General features: G+C 44.4%; 1 protein-coding gene across 2 annotated transcripts in view; it reads left to right on the top strand.

The window, feature by feature from the left end:
* The window catches only part of SGK3 (serum/glucocorticoid regulated kinase family member 3), a 150338-nt gene that overhangs the window by 94778 nt on the left and 36590 nt on the right, over positions 1 to 18970 (top strand). For both annotated transcript variants that reach the window (XM_075353214.1, XM_075353213.1), the window contains exons 6-8: positions 299 to 386; positions 3398 to 3447; positions 18463 to 18520. In XM_075353214.1, the coding sequence (XP_075209329.1) occupies positions 299 to 386; positions 3398 to 3447; positions 18463 to 18520 (196 nt within the window). The remainder of the gene's footprint in view (positions 1 to 298; positions 387 to 3397; positions 3448 to 18462; positions 18521 to 18970) is intronic.

Raw genomic sequence — 18970 nt, 5'->3', positions numbered from 1 at the left:
GCTCTTTTCCAGGCAGGCTCCTAAGGAGACCTGCCCGAAGAAGACATTGTGTGTACATACCCTTAGCGACCAAAGAAATGTGTTTACTTAATATAAGGAGACAAAGGGGAACCATACTCCCCTTTTTGCTTGCAGCTATAATTAGAATAAGTTGTTATAAGAAAGAAATGCCTTCCCAAAACTGGGCCAGGTAGTACGAATGAGTTTGCCCATGGGTCAAGTGTTGGGCAGAATACTTTGTCATTAGTTGCATTTTCTAATGAGTTGTTTTTTTTTTTTTTGTTGTTTTTTTTTATAGCCCTGATGTTCAAGCCTTTTTAAAACTGGACTGTGCCAGACATCACTCAGATCCATCAGAAGATGAAGATGAAAGGGCTGATCAAAAGGTAAAGTCTGAATTATACATGGAGACAGAACATAAAATGTTCATATTTGGAACTGAAAGAGAAACCTACTTTTTACAAGTCATTGAGTAATTCAGCTGAACTACAATGTGACCAGTTCACTGCTTACAAAGAACTGGATGATTTCTTTCAGAAATTCTCCATTTACCCAGGAGTGCAATCCTTGCAGTGTACCCTGCTTTACTCACACTCCATGGATTAGCTGAGGGCTTCTGTGATTTGAATCTGGTGAGCACTTGGTTTCTCAGAACCCAAACAACCACTGCTCAACACTACTAAACTGGCTACAACAGCTCAAAAAATGTGTAACATTTACTTAAGCTTTAAATGCCTGCAATAATAGAAAACATGTTTAAATGTGCAGGATTATAAAGGAAGGAGTGTCGCTAAGCTGTTTAGCCTTGAGGAGAAAGCACCTGTTTTACCACTGTTACCTGTCAGACTAAACATAGAAACAAAACATTGCTAATAGGGAGATTATTGTGCATCATGTACTACCAGTGACCTAGAGAGTTTGGGTCAGACCTCTTTCACACATCCGTGTTTTCGGTACATATGACATCCACTTTCACACACCAGAGACACTGAAACACGTAGACCCATTAAAATCAATGGGTCTGCACACACGCGTGCTTTCACACGGACCGTGTGTCCATGTGGAGCATACACGTGTCCGTGTGTGCAATATGGCAACATGTCCATTTTTCTCTGGCAGCACAGGTGTCACACAAACCACACACTCATGTGCTCCGTGTGAAATCAGTGTGACACGTCCCGGAGAAAACACGTGTCAATGAAATAAAATGGTGTTCTATACTCACCTGTCTCCAGTGCTGCTGTCTTCGGCCCTGTTATCACTTGCTTCCGATCTCCGCTCATTGTACTCATTGCATATTCACTGCACCGAGGACCGGAAGCAGCATCGAAAAGAGCAGCACCATGGACAGGCAAGTATAGAAATTCATGCTGTCCGTGTGCTATCTGGATGTCACTGACAGCACACGCTGAACACACCCAAGGACACACACATACATACATACATACGCACCTACACCAAGAAACATGCACAATGTGTGTGTTTTGCACGGATGTGTGAAAGAGGACTAATTGGGTTTGCTGAAACTCAAGTACAGTATTGATGGATTATCAATAACAATCTTCACCAGACCCCGCTGATCCCTAGACTGTACCTCCGTAAATTTTTTGGGTGTGGTGTGTGCAGTGTGGCCTTTCATTCTGCCAATCAGGGTTAATTTTGAAGGGTTAGAGCTCCCTGTTCAAATATTGATTACTAATTCATAGAAAAGACCATTCTCTGGGTATATGATATTAATGATATATCCTAGGAATAAGTCATCCATATCAAATCCGTAGGTGTCTGTCACAGATGGCCAATATATAAATACAAAACTGGGCTATAGTGCGCAGCTCCATTTGATATGTAATGGCCGCTGGCAGGTACTGAGCACCAACCTCTGTTGTGTTGAATAAGAGCTGTTCTGCCATACTCAGCAGCTGCCACTAGACACTGAGCTGAGCCGTGCAGCTCCGTTTAATGTTAACATCTGTCTGCCAGAGCACTTAGCGGTTGAACTGTTGCTTGGTATGGATGTCTTAGGATACATCTTTTAAAGGCGTTGCTCACTGCTAGGACAACCTCCTTCTCATTCCCCATGTTTAGCCCCATTAAAATAAATAAAAAGTTTATAGTCACCTCTCTCGACCGGCGCCATTTCAGCTGTATCGGCATTCGCTCTACCAGGGCTCACGTAAGGTTGTGACCTCATGCGAGCCCTGCGCCCAATCACAGCCGGCTTTTTTCCCTGCCTTCAGATGTATGAGTAAGGTATGAGTAATCAACAGGAAGTGAGAGCTGCGGCTGACCCACCACTTCCTGTTAATTACTTATACGTCTTTAGGCGGAGAGAGAAGTAGGGCGCAGGGCTCTCATGATGTGTCAAACTAACCGGCACCTAAGAGTACCGGCACCTCTGGAATGGCACCAGCATGTGAGCTTTATTATATTAATGGGGCCAAACATGAGGAATAAGAAGGGGTTGTCCTTGTAGTAGACATGACTTTAATTTCATATGCATAGATGGATCTAGTAATATTTGGGTCAGCGAAAACTTATTTCATTTACGAAGGATAATGACTTTTACATTTTATACTCCTAATTTACAGTCCAGTCCACAGTCGTTCCCTTTTTATTCAATCATCTATTGTGTCAATGAATAAGTGAAAGCTGTAGCTATTTTATGTACTGAAATTTACTGAAATTGGAAGGGACGGAGGCATGTTCTTTCCTTAGATTAGTGTTTAATGTTAAAAAATGGTTTATGGCTTAAAGTAGAACTAAAACCCCATAACAGATTAGCGGACAAGAAAACATCAGATATATTTTTAGCAATTGTATCTTTGTAATTTTGTTAAATGTCATCCAATATTAGCTGAACTACTTTAAATAAATCTCCCCTAACATAATATAGTAATGTCTCAGGCAAGAAAGTAGCATATCCAGTTATGCTGTTGTAAGTACAAGGAAGTTACTTATTATAGATCTTAAAGAGTAACTTTAATTTTCTTATCATTTTGTGCAGCATGGAAAATTAAGAAACATTGCCAATCACTTTATTATGGTATTTGTCTTCAAGAGTGAACACCTGTCTCCTCCTCTGACTATTTAACTCTGGGGATTAGCTGTTGCAGGATATTGTGTTGACCGTGAAACAAGGGGTATGCTCAGCTGACCCTTTCACTGCCATCATCTGTACCCCAAATTGGTATGTTCTGATATCGATGCAGCGAAGGGCAGGCAAATACACTGTGAAAAGCCAGGGGTTTAAAATTTGCATGCATTTTATTTCTATAAGAATAAAGACCATTCCCCCCAAATAAAGTATTTTTTAAAAAATTTCAGGTTTATTTAAAGTTTAACTCTTTACATGGAAGTCTTTAAGAGGATAACGTTTCTTCTATCTTTTTTCTTATAGAATGGATCACCAGTGCAAGATGTCAACTTGGGACCATCTGTAAATCCTCAGTATGTTTAGATCTGTCATTAAAACCAAAATGTTTGCTTGTAACTTTATATGAGATAAAAGTGGAAGTTAACATGGTTTATTAGAAATCCTTTTATGTGTCATCCTGTAGACTAGAAATCTCTGAGAGTCAAGCAGTTGCCTCTAAAAGCAGATCTCGCAATTACAGGAGAGAACGCTTGGGCTGAGATATAAGCGTTTAATTTTGTACCACACAAAATAAAATTTAAATAATGGGACTAGGGGAAAATATGTACAACTAGTGCAAATATAGGAAACAAAGGATGGTTATTTTATTGGTCTCAGTTAACAGTGGGGTACCACAGGGGTCAGTATTGGACCCTCTTCTCTATAACATTTATTATTGACCTTGTAGGGGGCATGCAGAGTAGAATTTCAATATTTGCAGATGATGATCCTAAACTCTGCAGGATAATAAACAGAGGAGGATAATGTATTATTACAGAATGATTTATGTAAGTTGGAGCCTTGGGCTGAGAAATGGTAAATGAATTTTAATATAGATGAATGTTTGGTGTATGGATGCTCGGCAAACTCAATTTTAATGACCAGTGTCAGGCAGCTGCTGCAAACACTAATAATATAATAAAATGAATTAAAAGAGGCATAGATGCTCATGGCTAGAAAATAGTTTTGCTTCGATACTAGTCACTAACTAGTATGGCCACACTTGGAACACTGTGAACAATTTTGGTCTCTGGTGTGCAAGAAATATATAGCTGAACTTGAGCTGGTGCAGGAAAAAAAATCAATCAGGGTTATTGAGTGAATGGGTGGATTGCAATACCAAGACAGGTTATTAAACTTGGGGTTTTTTAGTTTGAAAAACTTAGGGGTGATCTTAATATAATGTACACCTAGTCACAGACAGATTTTTACTGTAAGAGCAGTGAGACTCTGGAACTCTCTGCCACTTGATGTAATGGTTGATTCACTGCTAAAACTCAAGAGAGGCCTGGATGCCTTTCTTGAAAAATATAATTTACTTGTCATGTGCTTTAGGTTAAGTCATGAGACGTTGATCCAGGAACCTAGTCTGATTGATATGTGGAGTTGGGAAGGAAATTTTCCCCTAATATTGAGCTTGGTGTCTGCCTCATGAGGTTTTTGCCTTCCTCTAGATCAACATGTTAGCTGTAGGTTGAACTTGATGGACTCCAGTTTACCTTCAATCTTGAAAATTATGAAATTATAGTATATGCACAGATCATGAAGCACCTAAGATTTTGCTTTCAAAAGAGTTTTCCTACCAAAAATACTTACAACCTACCTAAAGGACACATAATAAATGTATGATAGCTGGGAACCCCAGTACTCCTTTCAGCTTGAAACTTTCTTCCAAAGATTCAGTTCACTGCCTTTTTAACCAATTATCTCTTAGCCAAGCTGTGGCTAGCAACGAGGAAAGGCCAGTGCTGCCCAGCTACTCTGCAGTGAAAAGTATGAATTTAAATTAAAAAGTAAGATCAGTTCACTTAGTTTCTGGAATTCTGCTTCATTATACCAATACTTTATCATTCACTAAAAACTAACTGGGGTGTGACAGTGAGTCCATGAGCCTACACAGAGATTCACTAAGAAACCGCTGATATTCAACTGACATTACACACAGTAACGTATACGCTGCGGCCACTGACCTTGGTGTCTTGCAGGTCAATAAAGGAAGTGGCTTATTGCATGACACATACACAACAGCAAAGTGTCAAGATTGACTTACTTTATCCTGTCAAAATATTGCAAAAGTATAAAACTAGTGTTAAAATACTGAGATAATACATTATGCTGAAGAACTAAGGGTTCAACGCATAATGTAAATTTTAAAGTTCATATACAAAGTATATACAGAATCCTACTGTAGAATTGGTGTATATCTACACTGACTAGTTGTCGGGAAACTTGGTAATTCAGCTGCGTGAGTAAAATACACACACACGCGCACACACACACACACACACACACACACACGTCTCGATACTCCGTCAGAACTTCTACCTTTTTAACGTTACCAGTAATTTGTACAATTGAATTGAAAAAAACCCTGACATTTGTTTTCGGCTGGAAAAACAAAGCGCTCAAATAATGAAATAATGTGGTAGCCTAAATATGCACAGCCTTAAATGAATGCTTTATTGAAACACTCTATATATTCATGACAGCACTCAGTCTTTTTTTTGGTAAGCGTCTATATCAGCATGGCACATATAGAATTGTCAATCTTTGCCCACTCTTCATAGCAGTAGCGCTCCAAATATGTTTCATTGTGAGTATGTCCTGTGTAGAGCCCTCTTTCGGTCAGCCCACAGATTTTCAATTGGATTCAGGCCTGGGCAATTGCAAAACTGTTATCGTCTGGAGAAGCTATTTTCATCATTTGGAGGTATACTTAAAGGGGTTTTCCCCTACTAATGTGACTCCCTTTCATTTATCATAACTATTCAAAACTAACACCCTCCTAATATTCATCTGCTACCTACCCTACTTCTGTAAGCTTATCTCTAAAAGGCTTGTACATTTCTTTATTGTTGTAGCTTTGATCCTTCCAGTCTGGAGACTGGAATTGGATCAACTGATCAGGACATGTCACTGGGGGATGGGACTTCCTCTCTGTGAGTGACAGCAGTCTGAGCACACATGCCCAGATCACACTTCACTCTTCTCTCAGCCTGCTGTACAGTGCAGTGTGATATACTATTTAATGACTGGCACATTGCAGTGCTTGTCACATCAAAGCATCGCACTATAAATCAGGCTGAGAGGAGAGTGAGTGTGATCTGGGCATGCATGCTCAGACTGCTGTCACTCACAAAGAGGAATCCCCTCCCCCACTAGTGACATGCCCTGCTCAATTAGTGTGATTCCAGTGTCCAGACCAGAAGGATCAAAGCTACAACAATAAAGGTATTTCTGAGCTTGTTAGAGATAAGCTTACTGGGGCAGGGTAGGTAACAGACGTATAATAGGAAAGTGTTAGTTAGGAATAGTTAGGATAAATGAAAAGGGTTCACATTAGTAGTGGAAAACCTCTTTAAGAGTTGTTGTGCTGAAAGTTGAAATTCATCCTCAGAGGCCTGAAAGATTTGATGCACATTTACTGATATTTGATACTGTTCATAACTTCTTCCACTAAAGCCTAGTTCCAGCTGCAGAAAAAAATCCAAGAACCTAATGCTGCTACACCATGCTTTACGATGGGTATAGTGTTCTTTTGGTTGATGCTTTGCTCCAAACATACCTTTTTGTAATTAGTCAAAAATTTCAACTTTGACCTAATTAGCCTATATATGACAAAATCTAGGCAGACTTGGATGTTTTCTTGGTAAAACAAGCCTTTCTTCTTGCCACCGTACTACACAGGCCAGAAGAGTATGGAATATTGTTGTCCCAGCACACAACCAGTACTTGGCAGGAATTGGTGCAGCTTCTTTTATTGTTGATCTTAGGCCTCTTTGTATACTTTATTAAATTTTAAGGGGTTTACAATAACAGGGGAGGGGGTAATTGAAGTATTTAAAATGCATTCTTAAAAATATTGTTGAAATAACAAAGAAGGGGAAGAGGAGGGGAAGAAAGGGTAGGCTAAAAGTGGATGGGAAGGGGTATTGGAGGGGAAGTGGGAATGGAAGGAGTTAGGGAATATAAAGGGGGAGGAGAGAGGGAAGGAGGAAGACGTTGAAGTAATTCGTTAAGTTTCAAAGTCAAGCAAGATTATAAACTCATATTCATTTAGCACAGTATATAAACACATTCGGAAATAACATATTACATTTATATTATTTAGATAATGTCAAGGAACTAATTCAAAACAAGGTTTGGCATGTATTTCTGGGACCAAAGAGACCATCTTATTTTATATCTTTGATAGTTTTTTTCTTTTAACGCAATATTATACTCATATAAATTATGAGCTGAAACCCTGTCCGTAACTTCTGAAATAGATGGGACTCTTTCTTCTCTCCAGTTGGCTAATCTAGGCCTCTTTGTAGCCTTTCGGACTAATTTTCTTCTTATTTTTTCAACAATTTTTGAGGGACGACGAGTTATAGCTAAAGCCACTATTGTTACAAGTTTAAGCCACTTCTTGATGTTTTCAGTGTTCCATGGTATATTTAATGCCTTGAAAGTTATAAGTTGAGAGAATAGTAGAAAAAATATCCAACAATGATTTCCCTTTGATGCGTTGTAAGCTGTTTACAGGCCATGGCTTTTCTCTAAAATGGAACTAAGAAAATGTCAGGAAAATCCTACTAAGGCTATGTGCGCACTGGAAAATGGAATTTTCTCAAGAAAATTCCACAGGTATTCAAAGATTACCGCACCCGCGGTAAAAAAATGCGGCAAAACGCACCCGAAAACCGCATGCGGTTTGCCGCGGTTTTACCGCGGTATTGCTGCGTGCGGGTTGGTATGTGCTTTATTGCATTGAATGCAATAAAGTACATTGAAGAAAAAAAAAAAATCATTTCCTTCTTATAGATAGATAAAGAGACAGAGGGATAGATAGAGGGATAGATAGAGGGATAGATAGGTAGAGGGATAGATAGGTAGAGGGATAGATAGGTAGAGGGATAGATAGGTAGAGGGATAGATAGGTAGAGGGATAGATAGGTAGAGGGATAGATAGGTAGAGGGATAGATAGGTAGAGGGATAGATAGGTAGAGGGATAGATAGGTAGAGGGATAGATAGGTAGAGGGATAGATAGGTAGAGGGATAGATAGGTAGAGGGATAGATAGGTAGAGGGATAGATAGGTAGAGGGATAGATAGGTAGAGGGATAGATAGGTAGAGGGATAGATAGGTAGAGGGATAGATAGGTAGAGGGATAGATAGGTAGATGGATAGAGGGATAGATAGAGGGATAGATAGAGGGATAGATAGAGGGATAGATAGAGGGATAGATAGATATAGAGGGATAGATAGATATAGAGGGATAGATAGATATAGAGGGATAGATAGATATAGAGGGATAGATAGATATAGAGGGATAGATAGATATAGAGGGATAGATAGACAGATAGAGGACAGATCGCTGCATTTCCCACGGTCGGTAGTGAGTTCCATTACCGGCCGTGGGAAATGATCGGTAATTTCCTCTGCTGTCTCGCTGCGAGGCTGCATTCATTCAGCAGTGTCTGTGTCAGTCGCGGCTGGATTTAAGCAGCGCAGGACCTGTGGATTACGCCGGATCTTTGTTTCGGGAGGGGTTAATAAAATGGTGAACGAGGCTTGTTTGTGTTTTATTTAAAGGATTTTTCTGTGTGTTTTTTCACTTTACTTACGGGTTGATCATGTCAGCTGTCTCATAGATGCTGCCATGATCAAGCCTGGAGTTAATGGCGGTGATCCGCCACTATTAACCCCTTGTATTACCCTGACTGCCACTGCTACACGGCGGCAGGAAGAGCCGGGGACACGCCGGTACTGCCGCATAATGCATGCGACAGTCCCGGGGCAGCTGCGGCTGATATTCTCGGCTGCAGGAGGTGGGAGTGAGGCGGGGGACATTAACCCTGCCCCTCTCCCTCCCCAGCCTAAGAATATCGGGCCGCCGCTGTGTGCTCACCTCGGCTGGAAGGTAAAAATACAGCGGAGCCCACGTGTTTTTTTTTTTTCTATATTTCCGTTTGCTTTCTATGTGTGTTCTATGTGTCTGTGTGTGTGTTCTATGTGTGTGATGTCTGTGTGTGTGATCTGTGTGTTTGTTTACTCTCTGCTCCGCTTCCTCTTCCTGTAATGACATCACTTCCCTGAAAAACTGCAGGCAAGCGATGTACATTACCGGAGGTAAACTGCGAAATAACACAGGAAAACGCAGTGAACCGCACAGAATTTGCTGCCTGCGTTATTCCCTGCGGCATTTCACGATTACATTGGAGTCAATGGAGTGAAATCCCGCAGCGACGTGCGGAAAGAATTGACATGCAATTGTTTTTGCTGCGGGAATCCCGCAGCAAAACATGCAGCTGTCAAATTCCGCCTAGTGCGCACAGGATTTTTTTTTCCCATAGGTTTTGCTGGTGATTCACTGCAGAGATGTTATGAACATTTTCTGCAGAGAAACATGCAGCAAAACCGCAAAAAATCCGCGGCAAAATCCGGTAAGTGCGCACAGGGCCTTAAACAGCTAAACATTATACAGAGTTTATCAGTGACTTTAAGGCCCTGTGCGCACTTGCTGTTTTTTCCTGCGGATTTCCTGCGGTTTTGCTGCATGTTTCGCTGCATGTTATGTTCATAACATCTCTGCAGTGATTCACCAGCAAAACGTATGGGAAAAAAATGCTGTGCGCACTATGCGGATTTTGACAGATGCATGTTTTGCTGCGGGATTCCCGCAGCAAAAACAATTGCATGTCACTTCTTTTCCGCACGTCGCTGGGGGATTTCACTCCATTGACTGCAATGTAATCGTGTAATCACGCAGGGAATAACGCAGGCAGCAAATTCTGTGCGGTTCATTGCTTTTTCCTGCGTTATTCACTCCGGTATTTCGTGGTTTACCTGCGGTAATGTTCATCGCTGCCTGCGGTTTGCAGGGAAGTGATGTCATTGTGACAGGAAGAGGAAGCGGAGCAGAGAGTAAACACACATACATCACAGACACAGACATAGAACATACACATATCACACTCACACACAGACATATAGAATACACATAGAAAGCAAATGGACATATAGAAAAAAAAACAAGTGTGCTCCTCCGTATTTTTACCGGCCAGCCGAGGTAAGCACACAGCGGCGGCCCGGTATTCTCAGGCTGGGGAGGAACGATGGCAAGGGTTAATGCCCCGCCCCTCCCGCAGCCGAGAATATCAGCCCGCAGCTGCCCCGGGACTGTCGCATCCATTATGCGGCAGTCCCGGAGTGTCCCCGGCTCTTCCAGATGCCATGATGCGGTGGCAATCCAGGTAATAATGAGTTAAATGGCAGCGGATCGCTGCCATTTATGTGACAGCTGACATGATCAACCCGTAAGTAAAGTGAAAAAACACACACAGCAAAAAATCCTTTATTTTAAATACAACACAAAAAAGCCCCCTCTTTCACCATTTTATTACCCCCCCCCCCCCCCCGAAACACACAGCTCCGGCGTAATCCACGTCCTGCGATGCTTGCATCCAGCCGCGACTGACACACTGCTGAATGCAGCCTCGCAATGAGACAGCGGAGGTAACCACAGGGCATTTCCCACGGCCGGTAATGTAAACAACACACTACCGCTCGGGAGAAATGCAGTGATCTGTCCTCTATCTATCCCTCTATCCATCTATCTATCCCTCTATCTATCTAAGAAGGAACTTTTTTTTTTTTTCTTCAATGTGCTTTATTGCATTGAATGCATGAAAACACATGTACCAACCCGCACGCGGAAAAACCGCTACAATACCGCGGTAAAACCGCGGCAAACCGCATGTGGGTTTTTACAGCGGGTGCGGTAATCTTTCAGACCCTGCAGAATTTTCTTAAGAAAATTCCGTTTTCCAGTGCGCACAGGGCCTAAATGATGACAGCTGTGTACTGACTACTAATTAACAAGAGTTTAAATGGGATTGGCTAATTCTGAACACAACCAAATCTATAAGAGGGTTTTCACACTTATGCAATGACATTATTTTAGTTTTGTTACTTATATTTCCCCCCTCCACATTGATTTCAGCTTGTTTCTCAATGGATTTGTTCAAAATAAGAGTGACAATAAAGGTGTAAATAGTTCTGAAATTATTCTTCTTTTGTACGATTTTCTTACATGACAAAAACCTGGCATTTTAACAGGGAAGTGTAGACTTTATATCCGTGGGTGAGAAGTATTGAACATGTAACCAATTTTCTAAGTAAATATACACTGACCAGCAAAAGGGTAGCAATGTTTGACTTTTCAGGATCCATATCTCACTATCCTCTACAGCAGGGGTGGGGAACCTTTTTTCTGTCGGGGGCCATTTGGAAATTTCTACCAACCTTCGGGGGCCGCACAAAATTATCAATGTTTAAATGACCCTGCTATATTGGGTGAAGCAATTAATTAACTGGGGGCATGGGGCTGGGGGCACAGACACCACACGCGGGGCTGGGGGCACAGACACCACACGCGGGGCTGGGGGCACAGACACCACACGCGGGGCTGGGGGCACAGACACCACACGCGGGGCTGGGGGCACAGACACCACACGCGGGGCTGGGGGCACAGACACCACACGCGGGGCTGGGGGCACAGACACCACACGCGGGGCTGGGGGCACAGACACCACACGCGGGGCTGGGGGCACAGACACCACACGCGGGGCTGGGGGCACAGACACCACACGCGGGGCTGGGGGCACAGACACCACACGCGGGGCTGGGGGCACAGACACCACACGCGGGGCTGGGGGCACAGACACCACACGCGGGGCTGGGGGCACAGACACCACACGCGGGGCTGGAGGCACAGACACCACTGGAGGGGCTGGAGGCACAGACACCACTGGAGGGGCTGGAGGCACAGACACCACTGGAGGGGCTGGAGGCACAGACACCACTGGAGGGGCTGGAGGCACAGACACCACTGGAGGGGCTGGAGGCACAGACACCACTGGAGGGGCTGGAGGCACAGACACCACTGGAGGGGCTGGAGGCACAGACACCACTGGAGGGGCTGGAGGCACAGACACCACTGGAGGGGCTGGAGGCACAGACATCACTGGGGGGGAGGCACAGACATCACTGGGGGGGAGGCACAGACATCACTGGGGGGGAGGCACAGACATCACTGGGGGGGAGGCACAGACATCACTGGGGGGGAGGCACAGACATCACTGGGGGGGGGAGGCACAGACATCACTGGGGGGGAGGCACAGACATCACTGGGGGGGAGGCACAGACATCACTGGGGGGGAGGCACAGACATCACTGGGGGGGAGGCACAGACATCACTGGGGGGGGCTGCACACAGGACTGGGGGGGGCTGCACACAGGACTGGGGGGGGCAGCACACAGGACTGGGGGGGGGCAGCACACAGGACTGGGGGGGGGCAGCACACAGGACTGGGGGGGGGCAGCACACAGGACTGGGGGGGGCAGCACACAGGACTGGGGGGGGCAGCACACAGGACTGGGGGGGGCAGCACACAGGACTGGGGGGGGCTGCACACAGGACTGGGGGGGGCTGCACACAGGACTGGGGGGGGCTGCACACAGGACTGGGGGGGGGTGCACACAGGACTGGGGGGGTGCACACAGGACTGGGGGGGTGCACACAGGACTGGGGGGGGTGCACACAGGACTGGGGGGGGTGCACACAGGACTGGGGGGGTGCACACAGGACTGGGGGGGTGCACACAGGACTGGGGGGGTGCACACAGGACTGGAGGGGGTGCACACAGGACTGGAGGGGGTGCACACAGGACTGGGGGGGTGCACACAGGACTGGGGGGGTGCACACAGGACTGGGGGGGTGCACACAGGACTGGGGGGGTGCACACAGGACTGGGGGGGTGCACACAGGACTGGGGGGGTGCACACAGGACTGGGGGGTGCACACAGGACTGGGGGGGGTGCACACAGGACTGGGGGGGTGCACACAGGACTGGGGGGGGTGCACACAGGACTGGGGGGGTGCACACAGGACTGGGTGATGGGCTGCACATAGGATTGTGTGGGGGTGCACACAGGACTGGGTGATGGGCTGCACATAGGATTGTGTGGGGGTGCACACAGGACATTGGGGGGCTGCACACAGGACTGGGGGAGGGGTGCACACAGGATTGGGGGGGTGCAAACAGGACTACTGGGTGATGGGCTGCACACAGGACTGGGGGAGGGGTGCACACACGACATTGGGGGCCACACTGCGCTGAGAGTTTCATGCAACTCTGGGGGAGAGGGTTTACAGAACTGGTGTGGGGAGGCACAAAGCATTGGGCAGGGCACATAGCAGCAGAGGGTCGGCGCTGGACTCACAGCAGCATTGCACTCATCACCGGAGTGCAGGAGCCGGACACTGCATCAGAAGGAGAAGGCAGGCACTGATCTCCGGAGGGCAGGGGGCGGACACACAAGGCTGGAAGCTGAGGCTGCTGTAGACCCGCCCACAATTGGCACTGGCCGACGGGAGAACACATTGCAGCACAAACAGCAATGTGTGGATTTAAAGGGCCGGCGGCAGCAAACTGCGGTGACAGCACCAGCACTGCCTCCCCCGGGAATCTGCCCGGGGGCCACATAAAAGGTCATGGCGGGCCGCATGCGGCCCGCGGGCCGGAGGTTCCCCACCCCTGCTCTACAGCCTTGAGCGTGAGACTACCGTCATTGTATAGACAATCATCTTGACTATCTCATGCATAAATTTGACTTGCTACTATTTAGCGTATTAATAGTTATGAAGATTCTTGTCATGTCACTGCATTGTTACTGTTTTGCTACTAGAAATCTAAATTTTAACTTTGTATTATTTTGCTAGTATTTTTGTAAATCCACTTTTGGCTTTAAACACTGTTTGAATCCTCCTTGGTCTCTTCCACACATTTCTAATGTTGGTTTACACTTGGGTATGTATACAGCTATTTCTTCAAATCTTCCCACAAGTGTTAAACTGGATTGAGGTCTGGGGCCTGTGGGGGCAAATCCAGCACTTTTACTTCATTGTCATTAAACCATTTCTTCGCCTATCTCAATGTATGCTTCAGTTCGTTGTCTTGCTGGAACACTGTTGTCCTTTTCATACCCATAGTACTCGAGTGTAAAGGCCACTTTACACACTGCGATATGTGTACCGATATCGCTAGCGTGGGTACCCGCCCCCATCTGTTGTGCGACACTGGCAAATCGCTGCCCGTGCCGCACAACATCGCCCAGACCCGTCACACTACTTACCTGCCCTGCGACGTCGCTGTGACCGGCGAACCGCCTCCTTTTTAAGGGGGCGGTTCGTTCAGCGTCACAGCTGCGTCACTGAACCACCGCCCAATAGAAGCGGAGGGGCGGACATGAGCGGGACGTAACCTACCGCCCACCACATCCCTTCGCTTTGCGGCCGGGAGGCAGGTAAGGAGAGCTTCCTCGTTCCTGCGGCGTCACACGGAGCGATGTGTGCTGCCGCAGGAACGAGGAACAACTTTGTTACTGCTGCAGTAACTATATTTGAGAATGGACCCCCATGTCACCGATGAGCGATTTTGCACGTTTTTGCGACGATGCAAAATCGCTCATAGGTGTCACACGCAACGGCATCGCTAATGCGGCCGGATGTGCGTCACCAATTCCGTGACCCCAACGACTTTGCATTAGCGATGTCGTAGCGTGTAAAGCCCCCTTTAGACGTAACTAGTTTTGTAGGATTCTCACATGTAGCTCAGTATTGAGACCAATTCCTTTTGGCTGTGAAACAACCCCATATCCTCAAGCTTCCTCCACCAAACTTGACTTCCTTCAGTTTCTCGATTCCTTAGCCCTTTTCTCCCTTGTTTCTTCCAGACGCATTTGTACCCACCAGAGCCTATTAACATTCGTCTCATCCCTTCAAATCACCCATTTTCTTCCACTGTCCACGTCTTGCACGGTTTTCTAACTTGAGACAACGCTTCTTATGATATTGAAGTTGAGGTTTCTTCTTCTTTTTTCTGGCCACCATTCAAAACTTGTGTAATGTGCGTCACACTGTGCTTGTATGGACGTCTGTGATCTCCCTTATTACGAAGCATATGAACCACTTCCACTGCCATGTTTGTTGTGTTAGAACTGATAGACCTTGTGATGAGCTGACTTGTTGACTCCGATATTTTACCTGCAAATCTACATCTCCTCTTTTGAATAGATGGATGGACTTAATTTCGTTTTCTTCCAACTGTCATGGTACTCACTTGATGCAGTTTGGTAATTTTGTTGGTAGATAAACAATCATTGATGAGCTGGATGATGCAGTTTCTCTTTTTTGGGGAAATCTTCTTCATGGCTTCTAATCAGTACTAATCATATGCTAAATAGTTTCAAATCAAATTTATGTATGAGATAGCCAAGATTGTCTATAAAATGAAGGTAGTCTTATGTTTGAAATGGATGGTGAGATATGGAGCCTGAAAGTAAAAACTTCAAAACATTGTTACCCTTTTATGTCAATATATTTCTAAAGCTGCTATTGACATGAATTTATCAAAAGATGTCGATAACCCATCCAAGCTAAACAAGCAAAGAAATCAAACCATAGGTGTCCATAACTTGTGTAATGAGAAATGGCACAGGAAAAAAGTATTGAACACATGAAGAAAGATCAGTAATTTAGAAAGCAATTCTACCACTTACAGATAACTTTATCTCATTACCAAGGTGCCACACAAGAAACCATCTTATGATTGGTAAAGTCAGTGCACTTTTTCTATACCTTTGCAACCTTGTTGTTGCAAAACATACTGATGTCATTGGTTACAGAACAATTTCTAAACTACTGATGTTTCCTGTGAGCACTGGTGGGGCCATAATCCAGAAGTGGAAAGAACATAATTTCACCAAAAACTGGCCATGACCAGGTGCTCCCCGCAATATTTCAAACAGAGGTGTGAAAAGAATTATCAGAAGAGTTATCCAAGAGCCAAGAACCACCTGTGCAGAGCTACATAAAGACCTGGAATCAGCAGGCATAAATGTTTCAAAGAAAATAAAGCACTCAATCTTCATAGCCTGTATGCACGATCACTACACAAGACTCTATTGCTGAACAAATAAGCATGTTCAAGCACATTTAGGCTATGTGTCCACGGTAGAATGTACCTGCGGATTTTTCTGCATGAAAATCCGCGACTTTCGCGGCAAATCCGCACCTTATTTTTGCCGCGGATTTGCCGCGGATTACCGGGAATTTGCCGCGGCTTTTGATGCAGATTTTTTTTTTTTTCCCCATTCTATACCCAAAATCCGCAACAATAATTGACATGCTGCAGATTTTTCCGGATCAAAATCCGCGGCAAATCCGCCGCGGAAAAATCCGCAGCATGGACACAGCATTTCCAAAATGCCATTGAAATGGCTTGGAAGTGCTGCTGCTGCAGATTTTCGGTAAATCCGCGGCAAAATCCGCGGTAAATCCGCAGCGTGGGCACATAGCCTTAAGGTATGTGAGAATATAGTCTGGTCACATGAAACCAAAAATTTTATGATTTGGATGCCAAAGATTTCCAGCCCAAAAAACACCATACCAACAGTGAAGTTTGGAGGTGGGAACATAATGCTGTGGTGTTGTTTTTCAGCAGACGGCACTGACAACTTTTATATAATTGACGGAATAGAACTGCGCTGGGAGGGGAGTATAAGCTTTTTTATTTTATTTTAATTGGGTGCAAACATGGGGAATGAGAAGAGGTTGACAGAGTAGTAGATCACGCCTTTAAGCAGAGATAAATAGTACAGGAATGGGGCAAAATCAAGATAAATATGCACCTTTTTTTATTAACTATTTGACTGTTCATATGAGCTTCTGATTTTAATGCAGAAAAAAGGGTAATTTCTCTCCATCTAGTGGTCAGTATGCAATCTATGTGACATCAGTTTTTTTCTAAAGACCGTTATTAACATTTACGAGACCAAATACAGTTTCTTCTGTTAAGAATTGCAATATATATGAAAAAAACAGATGCTATACAAATGATCCGTATCCATTTTTTTTTCTGCTCCTATATAGATTTGAATAGGGGAGTTCCACCTGACATGTTGCAATTTTGTTTTCAAGAGCAGATTTGTCCTAGTACTGTCCATGTGATGCCTGTTTTTTCACGGCAGCACTCTGAGTGTAAGGTCGGGGCCACACTGGGCACTACTGCGATGCTCGCAAGACACTTGGCTCGCGCTGGCAGCACAGCAGGAGCCAGAGTGTCATGCTAGTATCCCTGCGTCTGAAGTCCAACTGTGCGAGCGGACCTCATCTGCGGGGGACGGGCCAGCGCTGCGGAGGGGCGGGCTGGCACGGAGGAAGGGAGGGAGGGATTTATCTCCCTCTCTTCTCCATAGCCAGCTATTGCGATTCTCGCTCTGCACGCGCAGAACACCGGTGTACCGCGAGTGCAGTGCGATTTTTCTCTCGCCCCATTCACTTGAATGGGTGCGAGAGAAATGAGTCTCGCATTACAATCGCAGCATGCTGTGATTGTTTTCTCGGTCCGATTAGCGCTGAGAAAATAATCGCTCATGTGCGCTGACACACAGAGTAATATTGTCCAAGTGGAATGCGATGTTTTATCATACTCCACTCGCACAGATTTTCTCGCCGTGTGGCTTAGGCCTTAATACGCTTGTGTGAACGTATCCTTACAAAAATTGACAAAAATCTTTATCAAATGAATTATATTCGATATACTGTATATCGGAAGGTACCCTACAATGCGTAGTTTCCCACAAGTAGAGCTTTGCTTGCCAGCATATTAAAAAATGTATAAAGCTTGTTTTCAAGTAATATTTAATACAGATGGGACTTGGAGAAAGCACTGTGGGATGGGTGGACAAATAACTACAATCTGAGTCTGACTTCTGAGTGCTCTGAATATTTAGCTGATCATTCACGAGTGACTTGGTGATGTAACGCACATCTGCGTCTGTACACAGTGCACCAGCGTGACTCCATTGCATCACATACAGCTGGACTTGGAGTCGTGGTCAATATTTCAGCCTCCGTCAGGATGTTTTGTGTGACTTGGGCAGTGTTTCAGATGTTGTAAATGTTAAAAATGCTGGAGTTTAATGGAAATGAGAAGTACAAAAGGTGTAATTTTGAAATTAGTTGGAAAATAATTTACTGAAAGAGTAGTAGGTAGTTGATCAAACTTTTAATATGGTTTAAAAATCCACAGTATTTAAATTTACACTACATTTACAGTATCCTGAAATAAGTTAAAATGTGAAAAAATATATAGAACAATCTAGATGAAGTTTTTTTTTTTGTTTTTTTTTTTTTTTACTGTCAAATCTGTTTTTATAGTCTAGTAAAGTTTCTAACATATGAAAGTACTGATCGTGTAATGGTCTCTCTCCTCACAGAGCCAAGCCTACAGACTTTGAATACCTCAGACTGATCGGGAAAGGAAGCTTCGGCAAGGTGGAAATCTTTTCTGCAGATACTTGTGCATTTTGTGAAAAATTTTACTGGCAAAAAATGTACAACATTCATATATTGCCTAATAAAAAAAACAAACAAACATTTTTGCTTTGAAACCCATGGCTTTCTGCATAGCACTCAGATTGTGAGGAACAAAAAGGCATTTACTACCTGTTGACCTTCTCAGAGAAGACTGCAGCACAACTCAAGTTTTTCATATATCCAAAAAAAAGTACGGTAATTTTGTATGTTACTAAGAGCACAATACTCCTTGGATGGAGCTACAATGTCCAGTTTGTCTGCACTGCTCAGAATGAGTTCACATGTTTGTATGGAGGTTTTGTTTGTTCCATTTTAGGAATATACAATTGGCGTCGATGCCAAAAACAGACGTGTTTTTAGAATTTTGCAAAAGAAAGTTTAGGAAACTTATTAATTGTTATGGGGTCC

This window comes from Anomaloglossus baeobatrachus, chromosome 6, assembly GCF_048569485.1.
Source record: "Anomaloglossus baeobatrachus isolate aAnoBae1 chromosome 6, aAnoBae1.hap1, whole genome shotgun sequence".
Taxonomy (NCBI): Eukaryota; Metazoa; Chordata; class Amphibia; order Anura; family Aromobatidae; genus Anomaloglossus; species Anomaloglossus baeobatrachus.
The sequence above is the reverse complement of the archived record's forward strand: the minus strand, read 5'-3'. Positions and strand labels throughout refer to the sequence as shown.